Raw genomic sequence first — 26193 nt, forward strand, 5'->3', positions numbered from 1 at the left:
AGTCGCAACTGAATTTCGATATTTTAATGCTCGTTTGCAACAAAGTTTTAACGAGTTTATCTCAATTAATAACAGCAGATACCTATTTGCATGAACAAACATGTATAGTTTACTCACTTCGGCCAGTAATTGCACATGGTAAAATCACTGCTTCACTCAAATTTCGGATGAAGTCCTCCCGGGCTGTAGTGATAGATAACGGTACGTCTGGTACGTTGCCTTGTTCCGATTCTTCGTCCACGTCGTCGTAGTCGCCTCCGTAATTGTTATTGTCATTTTGAAAGTCATCGTAAACGTAGCCATCCAGACTTGAATCGGTTGGTTTACAGTATACTGAAAAAAAAATTTTTTTGTTAAAAAACATTTTGTAATGTAGGTATGCGACGGCTCGTGATAATTTTCAATTTAAATTGTGTACACTTACATACATGGCCGCTTGCGGGACCCAAACGGTTTCATTTACATAAATGGAAATGTATTGCATAATGGACTTAAAATAATTGTTATAGGCTATTGCTCAAGTGTGTAACAACGACATCGTTCTATAATTATTACATTACGTTTAGTTATGTACAGTTACGTACCTACACAAAATTACAATTTGAATTTATGATTAAGGTAAATTATGTATATTAAGGATAAAAACTCAGAATCTCGTTAACTGTACGTTCTAGTAGGTATATAGGGATAACACTGTACTGCTTTTGTCACTATACCAATAAACACTGAAATATAAATATAATATTTGTTAATTCGTTTTCTAGGATTCAAGTGATAGAGAAGAGAGTCAAAGAAAAGTACGTATGTCAATCTTGTGCAGTCGTTATGATTATAAAAAATATACAAAAAACAAATACAAAACACAATCTGCAAACCAGATGACGTTCTCTGCGATGAACTCTTCTATAACATAATTAAACTTAAACTTATATAATGGGATACCCACTGTAGACGCTTTTCATTTAGTTGTGTAAAAATGACATTTAGGTACATACTCGTACCTACCTATACACTCACGATGAATTTAGGTGATTAAAAAAATATATTGATTTTCTATGAGTAAAAAATACTGCAAATTCTTACCGTACATTTATTTGCGATATTATCGATGAATTCGTCAATATTATTTTCTCTTTTAGCTCAACAAAATTGATATTGTTAACATTTACTTGAAGACCAGCCTGGATTTAAAATATGACAATTCAAATTCTAAAAGATAAAGTTATCAAAATAATGAACCGTTAATTTGCACGCAATTTTGTATTTGAGGCTTAGCACATGATTTTACAAGGGACACATTATTGGAGGTGTGGTCAATCAAAGCACGCGCCCAACCGGACGCAGTCAAATTACGGGATTCTAACCCTTTCAGAGCAGGAAATGACGGTGTCAACGAACAGAACTACTCGGAACAAATTATTTCATGTGTCCAGATTTAAAAAATCTGCTTTGTTGCAACTCATTCAACGCAATTCAGGGTTTCATAGACTTCTGACCCATTTGATACGTGCAATTAATTCATAATAATAGCGCTTTTAGGAGCTATTATTGGTACAATTGAAGATAACAAAGACTTGTTGATCGGGATTTTCGCTTCGGAAGGTTTTGTTGGACCCATTTATTTTTTCATAGGAAATTGATAAAACATAGTATTGTTTTTGTGCAGACTTCAATTTAACACAGAATGATACCTACATATACTGATTGAGAAAACTAGCCCTAATCATAAGATACTCAATTTGGCAGCCAGCACATGGCAAACACGTGCCCATTGAAATTCTTTTCTATTGTTATTGACAAACATAAATAGCCATTCACTATTTGAAATAAATTAACAAAGTATCTAGTAGCAGATAGATGATCTATGATTTAGGTTAGAATGAAAATCGTTCTCGATTTAATTATAATTATCATAACCCTTTGTTTCCAATCACTTAAGAAATTATAATTATAAATTATATTTAGAAAATTATACTTTACAAAAAATACTTTCACTTTTGCTGTTCACAATCATAATGAATAACAACTAGAGACCAATGAAAAACCAGAGAAAATTTGCAAAACGACAGTCACTAGTTTTGACATTTTACTAGTTTTAGTTTGGTGTAATTAGATATAGCCAATAAATAGTTATAGTAGGTGTCACGAAGGTAAGCGTAATGGATATTGAACGAATTTTTATCGAATGCGTCCATTTGACAAAAAACCAACCTGGCAGATTTGAGTTTTTAAAGATAGCTAACAATCTGATTGGTCAAATTATCTAATTATACGTTAAAACCTTGGAGTTTGCAAGAATTTGATAATTATAAGTGAAACACAAATGAAGCACAATTTGTTAAGTATAATTTTCTAATTATAATTTAACTGTGCACACCGTCGTTTACAACTATGGACCAAATTTTGTTAATTATAATTCGTAATTATAATTTATAATTATAAGTGATTGGAAACGAGGGGTAATAATTATTGAATTATATTATGTTTTAATGTTAATGTGGATAATAGTGGATAGATAGTTGAAATAACAGTTGTTTCTTCCGTTTTGTAAATTACAAAAGAGAATAAATAATAAACCCACTTTACTACTTGACCTCAATAGCACATACTATCAACAAATTGTATGCATGTGAAAAATGTACTAAAAATGTACTAAGTGTTTCTTTTTACTATAAAGTTTTCTCTTTCTTCTTTTTTCAAATTATAACTTTTAATGTAAATGTGGTTGTAGGTTTGTGCAACTTATCGTTTACTTGAGAGTCAAATTTACCATCTGATATAAAACTACCGTGTGATCCAATAAAAACGGGTCAGAGTTAATTTTGAAATACAGTTGTGGACAAAACAAAGTGCCACAATTTTTTTTTCGCTGATGTAAATCTATCGTAACATTTATTTAATACATCGTGATCAACAATGACTGAGTCTGCAATAGGTAAGTTTTATCTTGCAAAAGGAATAGCTATTTATGTGACGCGCTTAGTAAATTCATCTTTACGGGCGCTGGCTTTTGTGGGACGAGTGACGAGTGACGAAGGAACGAGTCTCCATAAGCCAGCCAGTAAGCCCAATAAAGATTAATTGCTAAGCGAGTTGCATACAAACTTTTATTTCCACCTTGAGCCTTTAAACATCGTTTTTTAATTGTTATTTATGTTTATAAAAAGATGATATTTGGAATGAAAGGCGGTAGGGCAATTATACCTAGGTCGTCATGGTGTTGAGATAAACAACAAAAATACTGTCAGAAGTTTTGTGAAAATTGTTGCAAAAAGAAAGAAAAGAAAGAATGGCTTTAATGCCCGATGAAGACTTTGAAGGCAATTTTCTTGAAGTGCAAGAAAATACCCACGGAATTACCAACGCTCCAAGTCCGGTCCAAGCGGTATGAAAATACACTCGCCCCATACAAAACTCCCCTACGGGTCGTTTTCTACGCTTGGGACTCGTGCGCCAAATCAACCCTTATAAAACTCGTTCTTTCATATACTATTTTCTACTCCAATGTTTAAAACGCCATTTATCGCATGTTTCCATGACACTAAATGATCTTTTAAATGCACCTTGACAAGATGTGACTTCGTGCGTTTTAATCACGAGGTGAAGTTAGCAACGAGTTTTTTAATCACGCTCTGGTCTTTTTAATAGCAAAAATCATGTAAGTCAGGTGACACTCAAAATGAAGTTAGTTGTCATTTGTCAATTGACGTTTATCAGGTTCGAATTTTATGTTTAAATTAACGTTGAATAAAGAAGTTATGTGATATATTTGCATTGTTCATTTCGTCGTAGAAAAAGTATAATATGCAACTCATTTATAAACTTCTTTAGACACTCTTTTATTAAACACTCGCTCCGCTCTTGCCTAATAAAACTTCTATCTAGTGGACGGATAGTTATGAACTCGGATGTTTTCGGGTGACATAATCTTAAGTGATGCAAAAAATAAATAAAGCACCTAATAATAAATTTGATTGAAATTATTTTTGTTCGGTTGGCAACATATTCACGATTTTATGTTGGTACATTTGACTGTCAAATTCAAATATGACAGTTTAAATGTTAAAAGTAGATCAAACTGTCATTTGTGATATTTATTTCTAGGATCTAACCTCGAAAGCGAATCAACAGACAATTCTTGGACAAATGACTAGGCGTACCAATTATTCGGGAGTGCCAACCCACTAAATTTGTCTCAATCATTAAAAGTCACCTGGTATTTTCTTTGAAAGAGTTTCTAAACATGGCAAACTTAGTAGGTCGCGAGAACACAAGGTCAGTAACATAAAACACCACTTATCTAGATATTCCATGTCAAACGGTTAAAAATAAACGCTTCTTGTTTGACGTTTTGGAATTATAATTTTTTGTAGCGTGCCTTCAAATTAATTCGGAATTAGAGTAGGCTGTGATTCATATATTTTATCTAGTAAGGGTTGGTAATAGACGTTTAACACGTGTACTGTGCTGTCCAAGGTCATTGCTGTGCCTTTAAAAATTGCATGTTACCAATTTCAAAATAAAATCACAGCCAACTCTAATTCCGAATATTTGAAGGCACAGTATTTTCGATTGTAATATGTACAGTTGCGGCCCCTGCAAACTCAGACATCGAGTTTTGAAACATTCTGCCAAATTCAAAAAAATTGTAATGTGTAATTTGACTTTTATCCGGTATGGCCAATGTCAGTGTCAGTTTTTTTGTAAGTCAGAAGCGTGTACAATTTTTAAAATGCCTCAATTAAACGAACTGCAAAAGTCGATAATTATTATTAGAACTAGACTAGAGGAGGAAATGAGCATTAGACACATGGCAAATGAAATAAACGTTGATAAAAACACGATACTTTTGGCAAAAGAAAAATTGAGGAAACTGAAATTATTAGAAAAAAGGGACATCGTAGGCATTTTGCTGATCTTAAATGTTGTACTTAAACTCTATCAGAGCGGCAGAGAATATCAAACCCTGATGAAGATATGCGTTTAGTTAATTTTCTAAGGGAGCACCCTTTTAGTACCGCAATAAGAGCAAAAGTGGAAACCAATTTTCCCGGTTCAATGAGAACCAATCGAAAAAGAATAAAAGAGAGTGAACTACGAAATCGAAGTGCGGCCAATAAGATATTTTTGTCAGAAGCAAATAAAGAGGAAAGCTGCATTTCACCTTTCAACATAATAAACAATGTCAACTTTTGGGAAAACGTAGTCTTTTCATATATAATACAATAAGTGGTCTATTTTTTTCCGACAAAATTTGTCATTTAAGACATGAGTAGCTTTTGCAACGAAAATTACACGAGTCGACGAAGGAGACGAGTGTAATTTTCCAAAAGCAAAAGCTACGAATGCCTTAAATGACAAATTTTGCAGAAAAAATTAGACCACGAATTGTATTCGACTTGACAATCCACCGAGAAAATTTTTATCGAGTTGACCTAATAAATTTGACGTTTCATTTTGACATACATTTTTTCGCTGAAAAACCACTAGTTGTTTTTTCACTCAGCTGGTTGTTTTTTCACTCTGCTCGGTGTTTTTTCACTATAAATCAATTTGTTTGGTCCAAATTTGAAAAATGCTGCAATTCGATTGGTTAAAAATTTTCGAGTTGGATTGTCAGATGAAAAAACATGTAATGGACGTGTTCGTGTTTATAGACTAGTTGGTGAACGATTTTCTGAACAATATGTTCATAAAATTAAGCGCAGTGGACGTTTTTCTGTGAATGTTTAGGGGTGGGCGAGTTCCCGTGGAACGAGAATATGTGTAGTGGAAGAACGATTGACAGCTTTAGTTTATAGTGATATTCTGAAGCAAGCACTGTTACCTTTAGTTCTACCCGCTTTGGAAATAATTTTGTATTCCAACAAGATAATTGCCACCTTCATACAGCGCATCTAATAAGAGATTTTTTGCAAGCTAATGAAGTAACCACATTAGACTGGGCAGCGAGAAGCCCAGGCCTCAACCCCATTCAAAATATTTGGGGCATCATGGCCAAAGAAATTAATAATAAAATATTGCCTCAAAACCCTCAAGAATTAATTCTAAGTATCTCGGATACATGGAGGCAAATATCTGTGGACTGTATAGAGACACTTCTACTCTTAATGATATAATATACTATTTTCGTTCTTTAGGGTCCTCTTACAAGGACATTGCTGCATTGTAACTTTAACCATAAAGACTGCCAAACACGACGAATACCTCACAGATTTACCACCCTACGATCGCAACTCCCGCTAAACATACAGATATAATCCTAGTGCTATTCAACGAGCTAAAACAACCTAATACCTACTACTGGGGCGGTTCGGATTTTGATTTCAACGCAGTACAATAAACCCCACATCCCAGACATCGAACTGGTCTTCGATCGGGTCTGTCACGGTAAACTCCTGAACTTGCAATTGAACTCTCAGTTTACTAGCATAATCTATTCTTTCCTTACAAACCGCATCGGAGGTGCGAGAATCTAAAACTCCCTCCTTTCAACTCCAACCAAATCTCCCAAAAGACCAACCCCTCAACAACACAACCTGGCTGGCCACTATGTACCCGAATTTCCCTTCAGCAGCACAAGCTTCAGCAGCTCGTGCATTCCACATCTCCACGTCTACCGGAAAAAGATTTTCTGCTGGAACTAGGACCCAGGACTTTAAGTTTGATATTTTTAAGGAGCACTCTTCTAATTAAGTAAGTTTCGGACCGTCCGTCAGCTCTCATTCGTTCTATGTATTTACTTTCTGAAGATTTTTATTTTGATTACATCGGAGAATTTGGACACATTTTCACCCACTTTATTTTTTCTATAAAATTAATGAAGATCACTTTCTCTTGTAAATAATTAAATGTGCATAGGTCTTATCTAATTTAAAACAAGTCTCAAAGATTTTAAGGTCGCATGAAAACAATTATTTTTCCGCAAAGTAAGGTTACTCGTTACTCACAAGAAATGGTTGCCTAATATACCTATTCTACTACCGAATGAAGGATTTTTTTAAAGCTGACCTAGCAGAATAACGCTACCAGTGCTTAAGTGGTCTGGAATTACTTATCGATCTAATCTTTCTGTACCAGCATGAACTAACAAGTTTAAATGGATTACACGTTCTTCCACACCCAGCTAGAATAAAACTACGCTGGATCAATAACCAAATTACTACTATAAGAGCCTGTTCAGTACAATATTTAAAACTTTAAGGATGCACTACAACAGTTAAAAATTTAAGGATTCTGTCCTGTTTTTAAGGTATGTATTTTTAAAAAAGTTAAAATTCACCTTCGGCTCAGAAGTTGTGCTGAATTTCAAGGGATTTCGGTCTGTTTGTATAAAAAAAGAATAACTAACTAAATGGAGAACACACAGTTCACTAATGTGTCCCAGGAAAGGGCTCTGCGTATATAGCTAATACATATATTGGGTTCATTTCATTCCTTTTCGAATTAAAGTTTAGAAAGGAATTATTTGATAATGCAAGAACCACAGAGACAAAACAAACAGATGTCGATGTGAAAAACTAAAAAATGTAAAACTATAATGTGACGAATTGCTGGACTTCATCCGCTCATGACGCGTCTTTGACTAGTGTCTGTGCTAGTGTCTCGCACACTTCGCTGAATTCCTGGACTCTGTCGGCTCATGAAGCTTTGCTGAAACCTAGTTCACACATTTTTCATTTGTTAATGACTTATCTTCGTTTGGTATCTTCGACTTGGTCTCTGCACTGATCTTGCCAGATTTTGCGATTCAGATTATATCCATTTTTCGTAAAAGTTCTTCCTCAAGATTAAATTCAAGCTTGTGATTATTTACTTTATACTGAATTACACCATTTTCCTTTAAGTTTATACAGTGTGGAATAAAGTGATTTACATCTAGTTACCTTTGCATTACCCTTGGAAAAATACGAAATGCCGCTCTACAAAAAAAAAAAAAAGAAAGCCCAACCTCAAAATATTCCAAAATTCCAAATGTGATTTATTGCGAAGGTATGGTATGAATGCAAAGTAGAGATTGAAATTAAAAAGGAGCTAACAAAAGCAAGTCACAGCTAGTGTTGAAAGTAGCCACCAACGTTTGTTAATTCAATTTAGTAAATTGTAACAATTGTCAATTCGATTGATGACATTTATTGACACTTCAAAAAAAAAAAAGTAGAGCGGTACAGGAAAATTTACATGTGCAAAAATTCCAAAGGTAACTAGATGTAAATCATTTTATTCCACACTGTAGTTATGTGGTTTTCCATTTACATAATTATACGATGTCCCAAAAAAAGACGGAATCCACAGCACCCTTAATTACCGGAAAATTTTAATTAAATATGTATCTATACACCAAATGAAATGGTTGTGTATAGGCTACAAAATGGCCTAATAAATCAAGTACATATAGCCTAAATTGTCTATAGGTTAAACTGTCAAAATATTCATTTTCAAATTCGAACGCATACTTTTTTTAGTAATTCTGATACCCGATTTTTATTCTGAAAACAACAATGTATCACAAGTACAACGTCACATGAGGAAAATTAAAGAAAAAGAATAAAACACTATGTACTATGCCGGCCAAAAAATTTTGGCCGTCATTGTCTGTCAATTCAAAAAAAAAAAAAATTGTAATCCGTACTTTATTGTCATCATGATTACCGTCTTGATTATGAACATTATTTTTTGGGTGGTAAATTTCAAAACTCAAAATTATTTTGTCATTTTTACTACACAGAACGTTTACCTCAGGTTATCTATGTACGATTGCTATAATTTTGTTTATTCATGTCGGATTTTTGGAATATCTGAGCTTCAAACAGTTTAAATTGATTGTCAAAATGACAAGAATCGAAAGTGGGGTTACGATTCCTAAAGGTTTATTTACACTTTACTTGAATGTCAAGAAAGTGACGGCCAAAATTTTTTGGCCGCCATAGTACCTAGCCTTGTGGGAAAAAAGTAACAGTAGGTTTTGAAACAAATGACGAGTACCAAGCGAAAAACTATGAAAATGCATTGCATTACAATGGCCCGTATGCATAAAGGGTAGTAAATGCCCTTTTTTTGTTCGGCACTGTCAGAATTGGAGAATTTTCTCCTGTGTGAACGGATTTTGATAAATGTCACAACTTGTCAAAACGAAACGTCAAGCTAATTTTAAAGATTTTAAGCGATTTGGAACCTTTAACGGGCTCGTCGAACAAAAAAACCTTGTATTCAACTCGTTCGTTTGTAAATTGGGCCTTTTTTGGCACTCGCGTTTTAAACTGGCCCACTCATGCCAAAAGGCTCCAATTTACACATAAGCTCGTTAAATAAACTACTATTCTGGGACACATTAGTGAACTGTGTGTTCTCCATTTAGTTAGTTATTTTTTATACAAACACACCGAAATGGCTTGAAATTCAGCACAGCTTCATGACCCGAAGGGGAATTTAACTTTTTTTAATAGGCCGAAATGCCTTGACATTTTAACATTTTTAATATACAGGGTGTTTGGGGTATAAGGTAAATTTCTCCTGTGTAAAGAAATAGACAAAATAAAACTTTTATTCTAGTAACATTTTTTAGTATGTTAAAATTTTCTAGTAATCATTTTTTCAATTTGAAGAACTACTGTGTGAGATCTCCCAGGTTTCTAAATTATAAAGGCGACAGCCAAGGCATTTTCCTTTAGAAGTCCTTATTAGCTTGGTATTAATAATTACAGATACGAACAGTGACTCTCAAACAGTGGAAACAGAGTTTAGTCAGTTTAGTTCAGCATAATAAAAAAAGCAAATTAAAAACAATGTCACTAAGAAAAGTTGTTCATTTAACCTAGCTTTATTCACTCTAGAGACCGTAGACATGTTGGATTGTTGTTTCAAAAAATGTGGGTATTCAACGCCAACTACGATTGGGCAATCATTTATAATGAACCTGTAGTAGTAATACAGGGTGTTTGAGGTATAAGGTAACAAACTTCTCCTGTGTAAAGAACTGGACAAAATAAAACTTTTATTCTAGTAAAAAAAAATTGTGATGTAATTTTCTAGTAATCATTTTTTCAATTTGAAGAATTATTTGAGATTCAGTGGATTTCAAAATTATGAAGGCGGCACCTAACGCATTTTCCTTTAGAAATCTTTATTAGCTTGGTATTAATAATTACGTGTTTATAGATACGAACACTAGCTTTCCAACAGTGAAAACAGAATTTAGCTCAGCAAAATAAAAAATGCAAATTGAAAAAAATTTCAATAAGAGAAGTTGTTAATTTAACCTAGCCGTACATCTCAGAAAAGTTTGTTACCTTAAACACCAAACACCCTGTACATATGTACCTTAAAAACAGGGCAGAATCCTTAACATTTTAACTGTTGTAGTGAATCCTCAAAGTTTTAAGTGTTCTATTGAAGAGGCCCATATAGCACTCAAACTTCCTTGGACAAGCCCAACACTTCAAATATTCCAATAAAAATCTGTAAATCTTTCGTTCATAAACTGTAAATGATGTTTAATTTCAATTTTATCATTTAATAATTATCCTGTCGATTATTTTTTCTATTTTGATTAATTTATGGTCTTTATGCAATTCTAAGGATCTGAAAGTTGTGCAGATATTTTAACCAGTGGTATTTTATAACTCCCAAAATAAGAAACGATTGAGCCAATAATGTTGATATTTTTCGAGAAAGAGAGGCTAAAAGTACAGCGTGATCAACAAGGACTGAAGCTGTTGGCAGCAAATGACAGCAAAATATTCCCAAAATATGAAATTTTTTTGTGCGTCAGTGTTGGCACCCGCTGCAAGTTGTGAATGTCAAAAAATTTAGGTTATGTTACGAGTTGGTAGTTTTAAAACACGATACGTACAAAACGACCAAAAACAGTATAAAATGTAATTAGCGGTACTTAATAATGGCCCACTGTTTCGATATTCATAAAAGCGACAGGCCGTGCCCGCATGCCCCTCCTGAGAAACAGAAACATGTTTTATGCGTTATTATTTTCGAGTTGAAAGTCTGCGGGATGCAGGGACTAGATCCGGGAAAATTTGTAAGGTTGGAACTTTAATTTCTTCTTTAAAATGGTTAGGCAACTTCCATATGACAAGCCTGTAAAGTAAGGAAAAGGAATGACGTGATTTTTAATGGTAAGGATTATTAGGCCCTGCATTAAACGTGCCCAACAAAGAACTTTGGATGCGTGTGTTTTACATAAGAATCACGCCTGTTTGGAGTGAAAGCTTTCGCACTGACTTTCCAGGGTTTTGTTCCAGTCCACCTCGAACATTCTCAACTACATCTTCTGCCAGTAGGTTTTGCCTTTTTCACATCACCTGTTTGTAGGTAACGTTGCACCAATCTCGTGCAATGCTACCTAAACGCGACTAAGCTACCGCGCCGCCCAAAGTACCAACTGGCTCGGGGAACATTTGTTGAAATTGGTCAATGTATCGTCCGTGCTCCGTGGAATACTGCCAACCGTTAGCAGCATCAAAATTTCCAGTCCGAAAGTACGCCATACCAATAAAAATGTCTTGCTCTAGTGTAAAAACCATTTTCATTAATAAATTGATACAAAAATGACACTTGATTTTGAAGTTTAAATTTGCCCGTCAAAATTGACAACTGAAAATATAATGCTACCAACTTCACTGAAATTTTCATCATGTTGTCATTGTTGCCAACAGCTTCAGTCCTTGTTGATCACTCTGTATTAATTACAAAAAAAGCTAGAAATAAAGACTCTACAGTGCCTGATGATCCAATCGGGGCTCTCCGCAAGTTTTTGGGCTGAAGCGATTTTAACAGCAAATCACATCAGGAACAGGTGTCCTTCTCGAAGCCTGGAAGGTGAAATTCCATTTAAAATGTGGACGGGAAGAACCCCAATTGTCAGCTATTTCCGAAAGTTTGGGACAACAGCCTTTGCACTTGATAAAACGCCTGGAAAGGGAAAATTTGATTCACGATCGAAAAAATGCATTTTTATCGGATACTCGGTACAATCGAAGGCATATAGACTTTGGGATCCAGAACCAAGAAAAGTTATTCGAAGCAGAGACGTTACGTTCACAGGACGTAATCAAGCAGAAAATGATTTCACTGATTTCATCGACGAAGAAATTTTCAAGAAAAACCCAGAAAACGCCATTGAATTCAACGTACCCGAAACAAAAAAGGAAGATAAACAAACAGAAACCTGCGATCTAGAAGCAGATGGAGAAACTCTCGTAGAAGAAGAAATTCCCGTGATAATGAAGAGAGGTCTAGGACGACCAAAGAAGGTTCTTACCGGCAAGCGGGGGAGACCGCGAAAACTGTTCAACATGATAGAAGTCAACGAAGAGGAGGTAGAACCCGAAGAAGAAGAAAACCACGAGAACGAAGAATTGCATGATGTAGCTGGTCTGATCGAGTTTGGCGACCCGCAAACAGTTTCAGAAGCTCTATCTAGTCCAGAAGCTGCCGACTGGAAAAAGGCAATGAACGCAGAATACGAAGCTCTGAAAAGAAATCAAACTTGGATAATTGTAGATCGTCCCCAGGGAAAGAAAACCGTTGAATCGAGGTGGGTTCTACGAACAAAATTCAAGAAGGACGGATCAGTCGATCGTCGCAAAGCCAGACTCGTGGCAAAAGATTTTACTCAAAAACCTGGTATTGATTTCAACGAAACGTTTGCCCCCGTGGCAAGACTCGGATCAATTCGTTTATTCATGGCAATAGCAGTCGAATTAGGTCTCCAAGTACACCAACTGTGCCTATTTGAATGGCGAAATCGAAGAAGAAGTGTTTATGGAGGTTCCAAGTGAATTCTACGACATACTAAATGAAAAGGAGTCATGAAAATTCAGAGGAAACAAAGTGTGTTTGATTAGAAAGGCACTTTATGGCCTGAAACAATCAGGCAGGCAGTGGTACAAGAAACTAGACGAAAAATTAAAACAACAAAAACTGAAACCATTGAACTCCGATCCCTGTGTTTATATCAATAAAGAAGACGGAAACATCGTTATAGTCGTGATCTATGTTGACGACCTCATGGTCGATGCGAGAACCCGAGAAAACTGCAACGATTAAAATCAGAACTATCGAAGTCCTTTGAGATGAAAGATTTAGGTCCGTTGAGTTTTTGTCTTGGCATAGAATTCACACAAAATGTTGAGAAACAAACAATTACCATGTCACAATCAAAGTACATCAAGGAAACCTTAAGTCGTTTCAACATGGAAAATTGTAAAGGTGTAACAACCCCGATTAACCCGAATGAAAAACTGTCGAAGGAAATGTGCCCGAAAACCGAAGAGGAGAAGAAAGCAGTTGAAATGTTACCATATCAGAGCCTCGTTGGTTCTCTAATGTATTTGGCTGTTTCAACTCGACCAGACATCGCACACGCCGTCAGCATGCTCAGCCAATTCAACACAAACTTTGGGGAACAACACTGGAGAGCTGCGAAACGAGTACTGCGGTATCTGAAGAACACAGAAAATCTAGGTTTAATGTTCAAAAAGTCTGGACAAGAACTTGTAGGTTATGCCGATGCAGACTGGGGTGCAAGTATAGATAGATGATAGAAGATAGTACACAGGATATGTCTTCAATTTCGCTAACGTCGCTGTCAGTTGGGAATCACGAAAACAAAGAACGGTTGCAATGTCCAGTACGGAAGCTGAATACATGGCTCTTTCTGAATCGACGAAGGAAGCTATTCATTTAAGGCGTTTCCTGTCTGAAGTCCTAGATCAGCCGTCAACGACGATCATTTTTAATGACAATCAAGGAGCCGGACAGTTAAGCAAAAATAACGTGTTTCATAACCGTACGAAACACGTAGATATTCGTCACCACTTCATACGAGAAGCCGTGGAGAGAGGAGACATCAAGGTGGAGTACTTTCCCACTGATCAAATGCCAGCCGATGTTTTGACAAAGGGATTGTCATCGCCAAAGCAGAATAAGTGCATCCATGCCCTTGGCATGACTACGACCACATGAAGAAAGACACAAGATGCAGTTCGAGTGGGAGTGTTGGAAATATGCAAACTCCAATCAAGTTATGTGTTTAAAGTTGCCTTAGCAACTACAGTTTGTTATGACAAAAGTTGTATTAATTACAAAAAAAGCTAGAAATAAAGACTCTACAGAAAGTCATCACGAAATTGAAAACCAGCCAGGAACAAGTAAAAGGTTGTTTTTGTAATGCCGCCACTACACGATGCTAGGAACACCCTCCAACGCTGGAGGGTTGATAGTGCGTCGCATTGTGTGGACATAATACGTCTATGTATATCGTCTTATTTGTATTGCGTGTTTCATATGTACAGAATTAATATCTATTTATACATAGTAATGAAGAGCTTGTAAAAAATAAACAAAACAGCGATTCACATAACTGATATAAGCATGTATGTATATGTTTTCCCCGATTCGCATTTTGACGTTTGTAAGCCATGAATAATCATTCTTTATTTCTAAGCTAACCACCAAACAGTTATTTTTGTACAAAATTAGAATATTGTACAGAGTAACTAGTGTAAGTAACGAGCAACCAAACGTAATAGTCAAAATGACAAATTTATAACATTCATTTGTAGACTACATCTTATACTCGTAGTTAATTTAAATCATCGTATTTTGTTATAAGACAAATGTAGTTTCATCCATCAGCCAACAAAAAAGAGTCGCTTATTAAAATCGAATTAAAGTATGTATTTATTGTTTTCGTTTTGCACAAATAAAACATTCTGTATATTATCCGGAAAGTAGGTCAAGCTAACGATGGAAGACAATATACATTTATGTAGGATGTCCGCAAATCGTCTCATTTTATCACAGAAAACAGCTCGGAAAATGTCAAAAACCGACATTTATCATTACATCACAAGAAAATGTGGAGGTAACCTCTGACATTTTGTTGGATGTGTTCACGGTTCACATTTCATTATCTCAAAAAATTATCCACCAACACTCGTCCCCCCCCTAATTATGTTGAATCTGTTTAAAGATTGAAAACAAACAGAAGCTTAATTAAAACACACCCTGGTGCAAATAAGCGCAACACGAGCGATCATCTGGTGGTAATTAATTAATTATACAGAATTTAACTTCTTTAATAAACATAATTAAAACAATCATGAGTTATGAAGTTACTGATATGCGTTTTATAGATTAATGTCGATTTTTCCAATTTGCTGTTAATTCATTTTGAATGCGTTAATAAACAATTAACACATCCGAAATCTAGAGACTTCTTTCAGTTGGTAACACACATTGCCAGCAGCAAATTTACTGTGGTATTCTCTGCTATTTGCCGTATTTCTGGATAATTCATCTTTAATTGCAATTTCACTTGCGAAAAATTACAATTATGCTTAGTCTAGATTCAAATTTAAAATTTTACTTGCCTCACTACATCTAGTTCTCTCGATACGAAAGGAATATGTACTTTCCGCCTGGATATCTAATGTACTACAGAGGGTCATTATAAATGATTGTCCCATCGTAGGTGGCTGTGCGCTATGCTTTAGGTGCGCCGCTACGCCCACTAGTTGTCACAAACATTTATAATGACCCCGTATTATATGTAGTTGGTATCTGATTTATTTTTCTACATTATACGTTGGAGATATGCATTTAAATTCATCTGTTCTATTTAGATTAATTGTTACATCATAATAATGGTTATCGGTAGCTGAAGGATGTTATCAAGCTCTCTATTTTTCACGAGAGACGTAGGTATTTGCATCTGTTCATAATTTGGTTAACAGTCTAATATGTGTTGGAAATTTTAGAAGTTAAAAAAAGATTGACTTTATGTCAATTGAGACCATTCAAAAAATGTTATTTCAAAATTTGTTACATTTTTGTTCATGCTTCTGTTGTATGTACAGTTATATTCAGAAAAAAAGCGTACAAGTAGTGAGCCCAATTTTGGCTAAATTGTCATATTGTAAACCTATCTTTTAATTGTTGTTACTTAGAAATCTGAAACTAAACATCTGCTGATATCGATGTATTTTTCAGAGATTTTAAGGTGTGTAAATTTTTTGCCTTGTTTATTAGACAAGCATTACCAAATACTACAAACAAAACTCAAACTTTTATTGATAAATTTATAGAAAAAGGCAACTCTCAGCAATTTAACAACTACAATTTAAAGATTTATAGAGTGTATAAAAGCAATTTTCACACATTTGACATACAAAATGTCACTAATACGGTTTCTTGGAAACGATTAAATTAATTGTCCCATTTGCAGTAGCCCTTAATACGTGTACGCTTTTTTTTTTAATAGAAGTGTACACTTGCTTTCAAAACTTTCGCGTACACATTCAAAATCAAGTAACAAGGATTTTGCAAAATTTAAGCAGTGTGAACGGGTAATTTTGAGATTAGGTTAAAGATGACATTGACAGCAATTAAAAAAATTATGATCGGTCTTCTACTCACGGTCCCTTCTTGTTCCCACCTCTTCTTTCCTTATTACTTGTAGAACAGTGCTTTTATTTAGCCTATTATGACTTATGAGTAGCAACCCTTCTTATGGACCACTCGTCTTGGAAAGCATCAAAACTTTGTCTTGCTCTGTCAGTCGACGCATTTTGACTTTTCAAAAGTTTAAATGTCAGAGTTGATTAATTACAACCCTGATTTAATACAGCGAAAAATAGGTGTACGCGAAACTTTTGAAATCAAGTGTACGTAGTTGTAAAAAAAATATTTAAGAACATTTTTCTTGTACCATATAACCGGCAAAGTAATTTAGTGTTCTATGTGTTCTACACAGTAAAAAAATTGTAAAAGTGAATGAGGATATCTTTAGGATTGAAATGCGATGAACGAGTTACGTGTCTTGATGTTTGTACCACGTGTTCTAAATTTCTACATTGCTTCTGGTCGGTGGAGGATTTCTAAATTTACCGTTGCTTCTTATAGCTTTGTGGTAATATTTATTCGTAGTGTGTGCAATGCTTTTTATTAGCCCCTGTTGCATACGTCTCAGTTTTTATTGCAATAACATATATGATGAAATAATCAGAAACATTAATCTACTACGGGGAGCAAAACATTTTGTTATTTTTTGACGTAATGGATAGTGCTCCAGTGTGAAACGGGCATAACTTGTTAAATTAATTGTTATTATAACTCTGTCAAATTTTATTAATGAAATCAAAGATAGGTATATAATTAATTTTATCAATAAATATGTTATCGCTTCCCTATCCTCAGTGATTTTTCACTCCAACAGTTCTCAGTTGCACTAAATGGGAAAATTACTGAAATATACATATTTTTTTTTCACAATACGTAATACTAACTACGAATCAGACATCTCATACTTTTTTGTTTTGACATTTGGTTTTTACCACTAAAGGTTTAGAAGTTTAAAAGATTTTCTGAAATACATACAGGCTTATTCACGTAAGATGACAAACCTGACCGGGTAAAAATGCAACCCAAAATACATTTTACAAAGCATACTTTATGTTTTGGTATTTAAAAATTACATCATGAATCCAAGTAGGTTTTCTGTTAGTTTGAAAGGTATTTATTTTTCGCTGTGTTAAGTGGGTCTACATTGGTTTTGAATTTTTAGTTATCAGTGTCAAACTGTTTCATTTTCCAAAATTAACAAATAATATAGTGACACTCTCACTGACAGTTTCTAACCTGTTTACAAATTATAATGTCAAAATCCACAGTTACAAAGCACAAAATACTCGAAAACTATAGTAGACAGATTTCCACTACATCCGGTAGCGCCACCTATCGGCGATACTAGTCTTACTCATGTTATGAGGCTTGCGGCACATTCAACTACGTCACCAACGCCTACTGCGATGAGACAATCATTTATAATGACCCTGTATAATGTAATAGGAATCGAGATAGCTTTATAAATCGTATTTTGGGTTGCATTTTTACCTGGTTAGGCTCGTCATCTTATGTGAATAATCCTGTATACGAGTATGTAGTTATATTGAAATACCTCTCTTCTCTAAACATTAAATTATCCAATTAATTTGATAGTTTATACAGATTTCTGCACAGTATTTTATTCTTCATTAAGAAGAATTTATGAAACGACGATCCGTAAGCTCGGAATACGCCAATTAAGAAATATTTTGTACTAACGAAGAATATAACATGTAACAAATTGAAAAACATGGGATCAAAAGATATTTCAAAAAAGATTGCGCATACATAAACCTTTTTCTGTACTCTCTGTATAAATAGAAGTTTTGAATTTGACCTAAATTTATTCTTGTTATGCGGTTAATTATAGACGAAAATACATTCCCAGTGGTAGGTACGTCAGGATGTAGTGTCAAAAGATTCTTTCGCACCAACGTCTTTTAACAGTCAATTTTTAATCATAAACAGATAATTTTCAAAATTTGTATTTTTTAGAAACATTAATCATAATTAATAATAAACCACAGAACTAAAATGAAGTGTTACATTGCAAGATCATGGTGAAGTTCGTTATAAAAATAATATTTATCACTTTGCAACATAAAATTTTACTTAGTAGGTAACCGATGGACGAGGAAGGATGTATGTAGATATGTATGTATGTGTGTGTGTGTAGGTAATTAATTATTATTCTTTGTCTTTATCGTTAAATTTGAAATTTGAAGAGAAGGTTTCTCTTAATTTAATGGATTGTTATCTCTATTTTATTCTTGAGAGCATCTGGTTCTTAATTATACAGTGTGGAAACTTTAACTGGAATACAATTCCTACATACATGACTTGGACATGGGCGATTTTTGCAAAAAATCCCGAAACAGGTCGATTTTTGTTTTTCCCTGCCCACATTTTGGCGCATATGGTTTTTGCATTTCTGCTGCCGGAAGTGCGCAAGCACCCCTAATTTTTTTTTTCAAATGTAAGGGTATCCCAAGTGACACCTCATTTGAAACGCCACTTCACAAGGAATACAACGTACTATTTGTTTTCTGAATATGTTTAAAGGCTACGTGCTAATTGCTAAAAAATAAAAACAAATTTTAAAAGTGGAATACTATTTAATGCAACAAATGTTCAAAATGGGCACCGTTTCTTTCTTAGCAAATTGCAAATCGACAGTAACATGCATCCCTTACGTTTTGTAATATTTCCGGTGTGATTTGCCTAAATTCATGCCTAAAATACGTTGCTTAAGGTCCTCAATGCTGTTCGATTTTAGGCATGAAATTAGGTAAATCACACCGTAAACGTTCTGTGTAGTAGAAAATGACAAAACAATTTCGAGTTTTGAAATTTACCACCCAAAAAGACCAATCATAATCAAGACGGTAATCATAATGACAACAAAGTATGGATTACAAAAATTTTTTTTGAAATGACAAAGTGACGGCTAAAATTTTTTGCCCAGCATGGTACGAGTACGTAGAAATTGCAGTCTTGATAACTTGTCCTTTGACGTTAATGTAAATTTTTTGTCGGATTTTTGGTGGGTGTTTCATTGCAATTTGAACCACAGGTACACACGTTTACTTGTTGGAATGTCAAGGAACAACTTCATAACTTTATATTTGTCCATGCAACTAGACGGAATTCGTTTAGTAATGTCACACTGTCAGACTTGAAGTTAATGAAAAACATTTTTTTCTCCCTACCGGTTAGAAATGTAGGCTGTGGATACCTCATTTGAGGTGAGAAAATTCAACTTTCTCGCTAAGGTAAGAAAGTTAATCATGAAATGTTTATGGTAAAACTGTACCAAAATACAAATGTCAAAAGTGTCAAAAGTGAAATAAGTTATTGATAAATGAAAGCCAATTCAATGAAGTAAGTTGGTAGGTCAATCATATAATCTGGAAAATAAACAGATAAGCTAGGTAGGTAGATTACTTTACCCTGTTTATATCAAATTTTCGAACAAACCTCAAATCTTCAAATGCGATGACAAGTTAATTAAACAAATAACACAGCCTACTATTCAATTCTCAAAATTTTCGTTTTAATCACGAATATAACCATCTTTTTTGACTTTTTTCAACAAAGTTGTGCCGGTAGGGAAAAAAATTGTATTCAAACCTTGTTAAGAAAGTGTCCTTGCAGACCTTAGGCACTTACAAACCTCGTCTACGACTCGGTTTATAATCTTTGCCTGCGGTCTGCAAGAAACCACTTTCTTACCTTGGTTTGAAATATACTATTGTTCGACGGTGTCAGAATTTGAGAATATTCTCCTGTGTGAACGGATTTTGAAAAATGTCACAACTTGTCGATTTGGAGCCTTTAAGGAGCCTGTCGAACAAAAAAAACATCGTATTCAACTCGTTCGTGTGTAAATTGAGCTCTTTATGGCACTCATGGGGCTTTAAAACGCTCATTTCACTGGTCCACTCATGCGATAAAGAGTCCAATTTACACACGAACTCGTTAAATAATAAATGCTATTTCGTGAAAATGATGTGTGAAAATTAGTAAATTTAAACGTATTTATTTGCCACTAAATTGTTGGAGAACGAACAATAGCAGTTGACAATGTGTATGTATGTAATTGTTTCCACAATGTTTAAAAATTTCATTTTATTTTTTCGTATTTATGTATGTATATTAAAAAAAAAGTACACTGCTGTGCAAAAAAAATCGTGTACACCTATTTTTCGCTGTGTTAAGTCGGTCTAGATTGGTTTTGACGTTTTATTTGTCAGTGTCAAACAACTTAATAACAAATACATAAAAAAGTGACAATCTCACTGACAGTTTATAACCTATTTAAAAATATAATGCCAAAATCCACATTTGCAAAGCACAAAATACTGGAAAACTTGATTGCTTGATTTTTGAAGTGTACGCGATTTTTCTGCACAGCAGTGTAGATGCAGTTCTATTGTATTTTTTTTTATTGGACGTGTGACTAAAACGTAATGTGAATTAAAATGTTTATGCAAGCAATATAATAGCAATCTTGAATGAAACGAAACGGTTTCAATTTAATTACAAACATTTATTATTTTCATGGTCATATTGGTTGACTTTGGTGACCGTTCAGTTTAAGAGTCAATTATATTTAGTCATGTTTACGGATCTAACTATTTATCACTACAAAACTCTATTTTTTCATTTTGTTTATTTTACATAAACATAAACATAAACATAAACATAAATTGTTAATTACAACATATATCTTGTTTGATTATTATGAATAAACTTAAAAATGACTTATTAAAAATCTAATACCTGGACAGACAAAATTAATAGAAAATGATTTTTTATATCACAAATACCAAATACCAAAATTAAAAGAAAATTTCTGTACAATTACATAAAGTTTGTTAGAATTGTAAGATTCGAATTATGTATTAATATTATTATTGGATTAACTTCATTTATATTTCTTCGTTTACTTTTAAATTAATTCGACTATAATCGTGCTGTAAAATAACAAACAATTTCATTCAATTTTGATTTGGTTTTAATATTTAAAACAAGGCGACATTAGAAGATTGTTTATAAATTTGTAGGCGGCCAGATGTTTACATAAACTAAAAGTAAAACGTTTGATTTATTATTAGCCAATGTTGATTTCAACGTAATTTAATGCAAGTCGTGTTAAGATTCGTTTCCATTGTTTATGATATTGTTACACAAGGTCTAACAAATTAAAAAAAATGTAAAAAGTCAATAAAATGTCTGCAAAATATGAGTCGCTGTAGTATATTTTATAGTGATGTTAAAATATTTATCTTTATCTATCCTTCTACAAATAAATTTCATTGAAAAATAAATCGCGGAAATTAATTTTTAATTTTTGTTATTTCTGTCGACTCGTGCTTTTAAAATAAACAGTTTCTCTCATTCATGATGAAATGAATTTCCTTAATCTTTTTATATGAAAATTGAGTAGGTTTTATTATAAAATCAATTAATTTATATGGGAGATTAATCTCCGAACAAGACAACCTTCTAGTAGTTAAAAAAAAACATTTTGTTTGTGTCTTGCTAGCAATAAAATGTTACTGGGTGAACGAACATAATAATCGCAGAACATTTTTGATACTGGTGTAAGACTTGATTTTTGCCCAAGGGCGTTATCCCTCAATATTTGATAATTAATCGATCAGACTCATCGGTACACATTAAATTAGACAATCTCAGCTACAGTCATACGATAATCTACAATCGGACTCACCTCCACCTCATTCAGTCATTCAAAGGGTAAAGCACAGGTCCGGACTCGGGTTTGCTCAATGGGACGGTACAAACATGTAAATGATAAACACCTGACACATCTGTCGCGAATCAAGATCATACAGTGACTCACCCGGGGGATTCCTCCCCCTAACCCGATCATGATGAGGGGCTCGAACCACGGGCGTCGTCTTCAGAGCGCTACGTTCCGGGATTGCGTTGGATGTTCTAGTAGCACCTGTAATAGCCCCGTGTGCAGTTTGGGGTGCACAGCCCGCCCGCAGTCTCCACAGAGGAAGACCGCCACGGCCAGAGTATGAGCCTACAACCCACTTCCATACGTTACTATGCCCCCTCAGTACCTGGGGACCGGGATGACCTCATAACCTTTTAATCAAGCACGTATGATCGATGCATTTGGTTGCCACCACCAGCCGTCTCTACGAAACGCGCCCGGTCAACGGCCTAGCCGTGTCATGAGCCAAAGGTGCCCCACCCGGACATCCGGTGCTCAGGAATCATACCTTGGTATAGGGAGGTTTTACGCATTAAGGTACTGATCTATAGCCCAGGTTGCCCAAACCTGCTATCACCCAGTTACCAACACACCTGGTAACTGTATCTCTATTCACTACACCACTTCCGAATCACAATTATTCACCTGCCGTCACTCTCGCACTCGCACCTTGGACAGCCCGCCGGTTTCAGCTGCCAAGCCCACACTGACTCTCTCGCCTGTGGAACTGTTAAAAATCACCCCCGAGTCAAGGACCTTTCAGAACATAATTTATGAGCCACGTGTTTGGGGTGGAAGAGGTAGTTTTTCTGTTGCGTTTTTAAAATTCTCTTACATTCGGCCAACCTGACATAAATCTCGTCCCGAGATTGTGAATTTACCTTAGTATCGTAATATCTACATCTATTACTACTTGCTGATCAGCCTACTAATTGTGCTAACTACACTAGTGCCAACATTGCCATGGAACTCATGCAACCCTTTAGAATTTGTCGTTTAATAAAGGTGATCGAGGAATCGAGAAATCGCCAAAAATTTGAAAGGAAAATAAGTAGCCGCAGAAGTTTGACAGAATTAACGAAGATATGTTTTACGGCAGTTTGTTTTATTGCTCTTGTTAACACCATTCAGAGCATTTAAACATTAGACACCAGAAAAATAATTATACACACTGCTTGACATTAATCCGCACATATCAATTTGTGGTTTTTCGCACCCGGGCACTTGACAGGCCATAAATTAATCACCATCCACTCTCGAAGCATCTGGTCATGTCCGTCGTCTTCCGAAGATTCCGATAGGGCTCCAGCTGAGAGGGACGCCCGGTCATTGACCCAATACTGATAGGGTAGTTTCCGTCTGTTGTGGGTCGAAGTATTTTACCTGGTGTCTTTGTCTCTCATAGTTGTTACCCCCAAATGTAATTACGAGATGGTCGCACTCTCATCGTTATCTCTCCATAGTGGGCAGTTCCGCCTGAGGTGTCTCAATTTTTGCATTTATGACACCTGAACCTACTTGTTCGAGGTTCTCCCTGCACAGGTGCGCGATCTGCCAATTCGACGAATGTTCTCCACCTTCTGCCCCATCAGGGTCACAGTCGTGTTGCGCTCCTCGACGGAGCTTCATCGATGATCAGCTGTGTGTGATGCCGACGACGTCGTGTCACACCCTCTCAGGTACCCCCAACAAGGTGCTTGGGTTCCGTGTATCCGCCGGCCCTTGCTCCTGTCGTTGATATCGCACTGATTCAAGTGCTAGTTTCTTGTACCAATAGCGAAGACACGTCTCTTGATTTATTTGAACCCGCTGCATCCTGGTCTGCAGTTTTTGGTGACAGTGGTCACTAGTTGGGAACGCGGCAATTAATTGACTGCGCCATTCGTCTCAGAAATAATCCACAGTCGGTAACTCGCGAGGTCAAGTTTTCGCGAGTTCTCCCAATGCAGCTAATGCATTCTACATTAACACCCCTTCGCGTGTTCGACGATGGGCTCGAGCCTGCGGGTTTTGCCGAACTCGAAGTTGTGTTTTCGTCCGAAGACAAACTTGACGATGATTGCGTGGCGCGCCGACAACAGATCGTTGATATAGACATATTCCACGACTTGACAGTAGAAGCATTTCGAACGGGATTTTGAGAATTGATGCAACACCGCGGCGGTGGTTCAATTACACCCTTATATCGGCCCAAACGCACGCGCTTGGTCCCACGATCTGTTTGGTCTTGAAGGGCCAAGATATATTGCACATGTGGTCCCACAGCTGCAAAATTCGACACCCCTGATACGCGTTCATTTTAATAGACTTGACGGAATTTTGATAATCTCCAGGACCCCGGTTTCTCGGAAACCACTGACATTTATGGGTTTTGCACAAAGAACGAATGGGCTAATGGTTTTCGTTCTTCACACGCCCCCAATTCGTAACCCTCGACAACACATTTTTTTTTATGCTTAACCATTTTCAGTTCTCAGTAAAAGGGATCGTCGCTCTAAATTACCATGCACAACAACCAATACTAACAACTTGGTTATCGACTTCTAAAAACTTGGACGTGTTTTATGTCAGACCACTCAATAAATATGTCATTGGTTTAGAATCGAAAATAATTTGAGTTTGTCCATCTTGCAAGCTTATCGTACTGTAGCTGATAATAAGGGTGAACCGTTTCGGTCACGCAGAATTCTGATCCCACTTCTGATATGTAAGACTTGATTTTTGCCCAAGGGCGTTATCCCTCAATATTTGATAATTAATCGATCAGACTCATCGGTACACATTAAATTAGACAATCTCAGCTACAGTCATACGATAATCTACAATCGGACTCACCTCCACCTCATTCAGTCATTCAAAGGGTAAAGCACAGGTCCGGACTCGGGTTTGCTCAATGGGACGGTACAAACATGTAAATGATAAACACCTGACACATCTGTCGCGAATCAAGATCATACAGTGACTCACCCGGGGGATTCCTCCCCCTAACCCGATCATGATGAGGGGCTCGAACCACGGGCGTCGTCTTCAGAGCGCTACGTTCCGGGATTGCGTTGGATGTTCTAGTAGCACCTGTAATAGCCCCGTGTGCAGTTTGGGGTGCACAGCCCGCCCGCAGTCTCCACAGAGGAAGACCGCCACGGCCAGAGTATGAGCCTACAACCCACTTCCATACGTTACTATGCCCCCTCAGTACCTGGGGACCGGGATGACCTCATAACCTTTTAATCAAGCACGTATGATCGATGCATTTGGTTGCCACCACCAGCCGTCTCTACGAAACGCGCCCGGTCAACGGCCTAGCCGTGTCATGAGCCAAAGGTGCCCCACCCGGACATCCGGTGCTCAGGAATCATACCATGGTATAGGGAGGTTTTACGCATTAAGGTACTGATCTATAGCCCAGGTTGCCCAAACCTGCTATCACCCAGTTACCAACACACCTGGTAACTGTATCTCTATTCACTACACCACTTCCGAATCACAATTATTCACCTGCCGTCACTCTCGCACTCGCACCTTGGACAGCCCGCCGGTTTCAGCTGCCAAGCCCACACTGACTCTCTCGCCTGTGGAACTGTTAAAAATCACCCCCGAGTCAAGGACCTTTCAGAACATAATTTATGAGCCACGTGTTTGGGGTGGAAGAGGTAGTTTTTCTGTTGCGTTTTTAAAATTCTCTTACACTGGTAAGTACTGTTATCAATAATTATCTTCTTGCAGACCCCTGCAACGTACAAGAATCTCACTCGTGCATAATTTTGTTGAGATAAAGTTTGGCTTAATGCCAGTTGGTCAACAACCTCATGGTTTAGTCATGTTTATGTTAATTTATTCAAAATGCCAACTGACTGCCTTAACTATTATAAAGCGTATATTTAGAATATGGGTTAGAGGATATGGTAAGCATGTGCAAGGTTTCTGTCATATTTTGTTTTCCTTTGTTTTACGACGCAGCTTCCCATTTAGTTTAGAAAGGTACAATTTTTGTAGAACTGAATTCCTGCTGAAGAAAAACACACAACACATACATATCTAAC

The 26193-nt window shown here is 36.0% G+C and overlaps 1 protein-coding gene across 4 annotated transcripts in view; it reads right to left on the bottom strand.

Moving 5' to 3' along the window:
* The window catches only part of LOC138124311 (lachesin-like), a 67451-nt gene that overhangs the window by 12795 nt on the left and 28463 nt on the right, over nucleotides 1–26193 (bottom strand). For all 4 annotated transcript variants that reach the window (XM_069039567.1, XM_069039425.1, XM_069039362.1 and 1 more), the window contains exon 2: nucleotides 118–333. In XM_069039567.1, the coding sequence (XP_068895668.1) occupies nucleotides 118–333 (216 nt within the window). The remainder of the gene's footprint in view (nucleotides 1–117; nucleotides 334–26193) is intronic.

Source organism: Tenebrio molitor, chromosome 1 (genome assembly GCF_963966145.1).
Source record: "Tenebrio molitor chromosome 1, icTenMoli1.1, whole genome shotgun sequence".
Classification (NCBI taxonomy): Eukaryota; Metazoa; Arthropoda; class Insecta; order Coleoptera; family Tenebrionidae; genus Tenebrio; species Tenebrio molitor.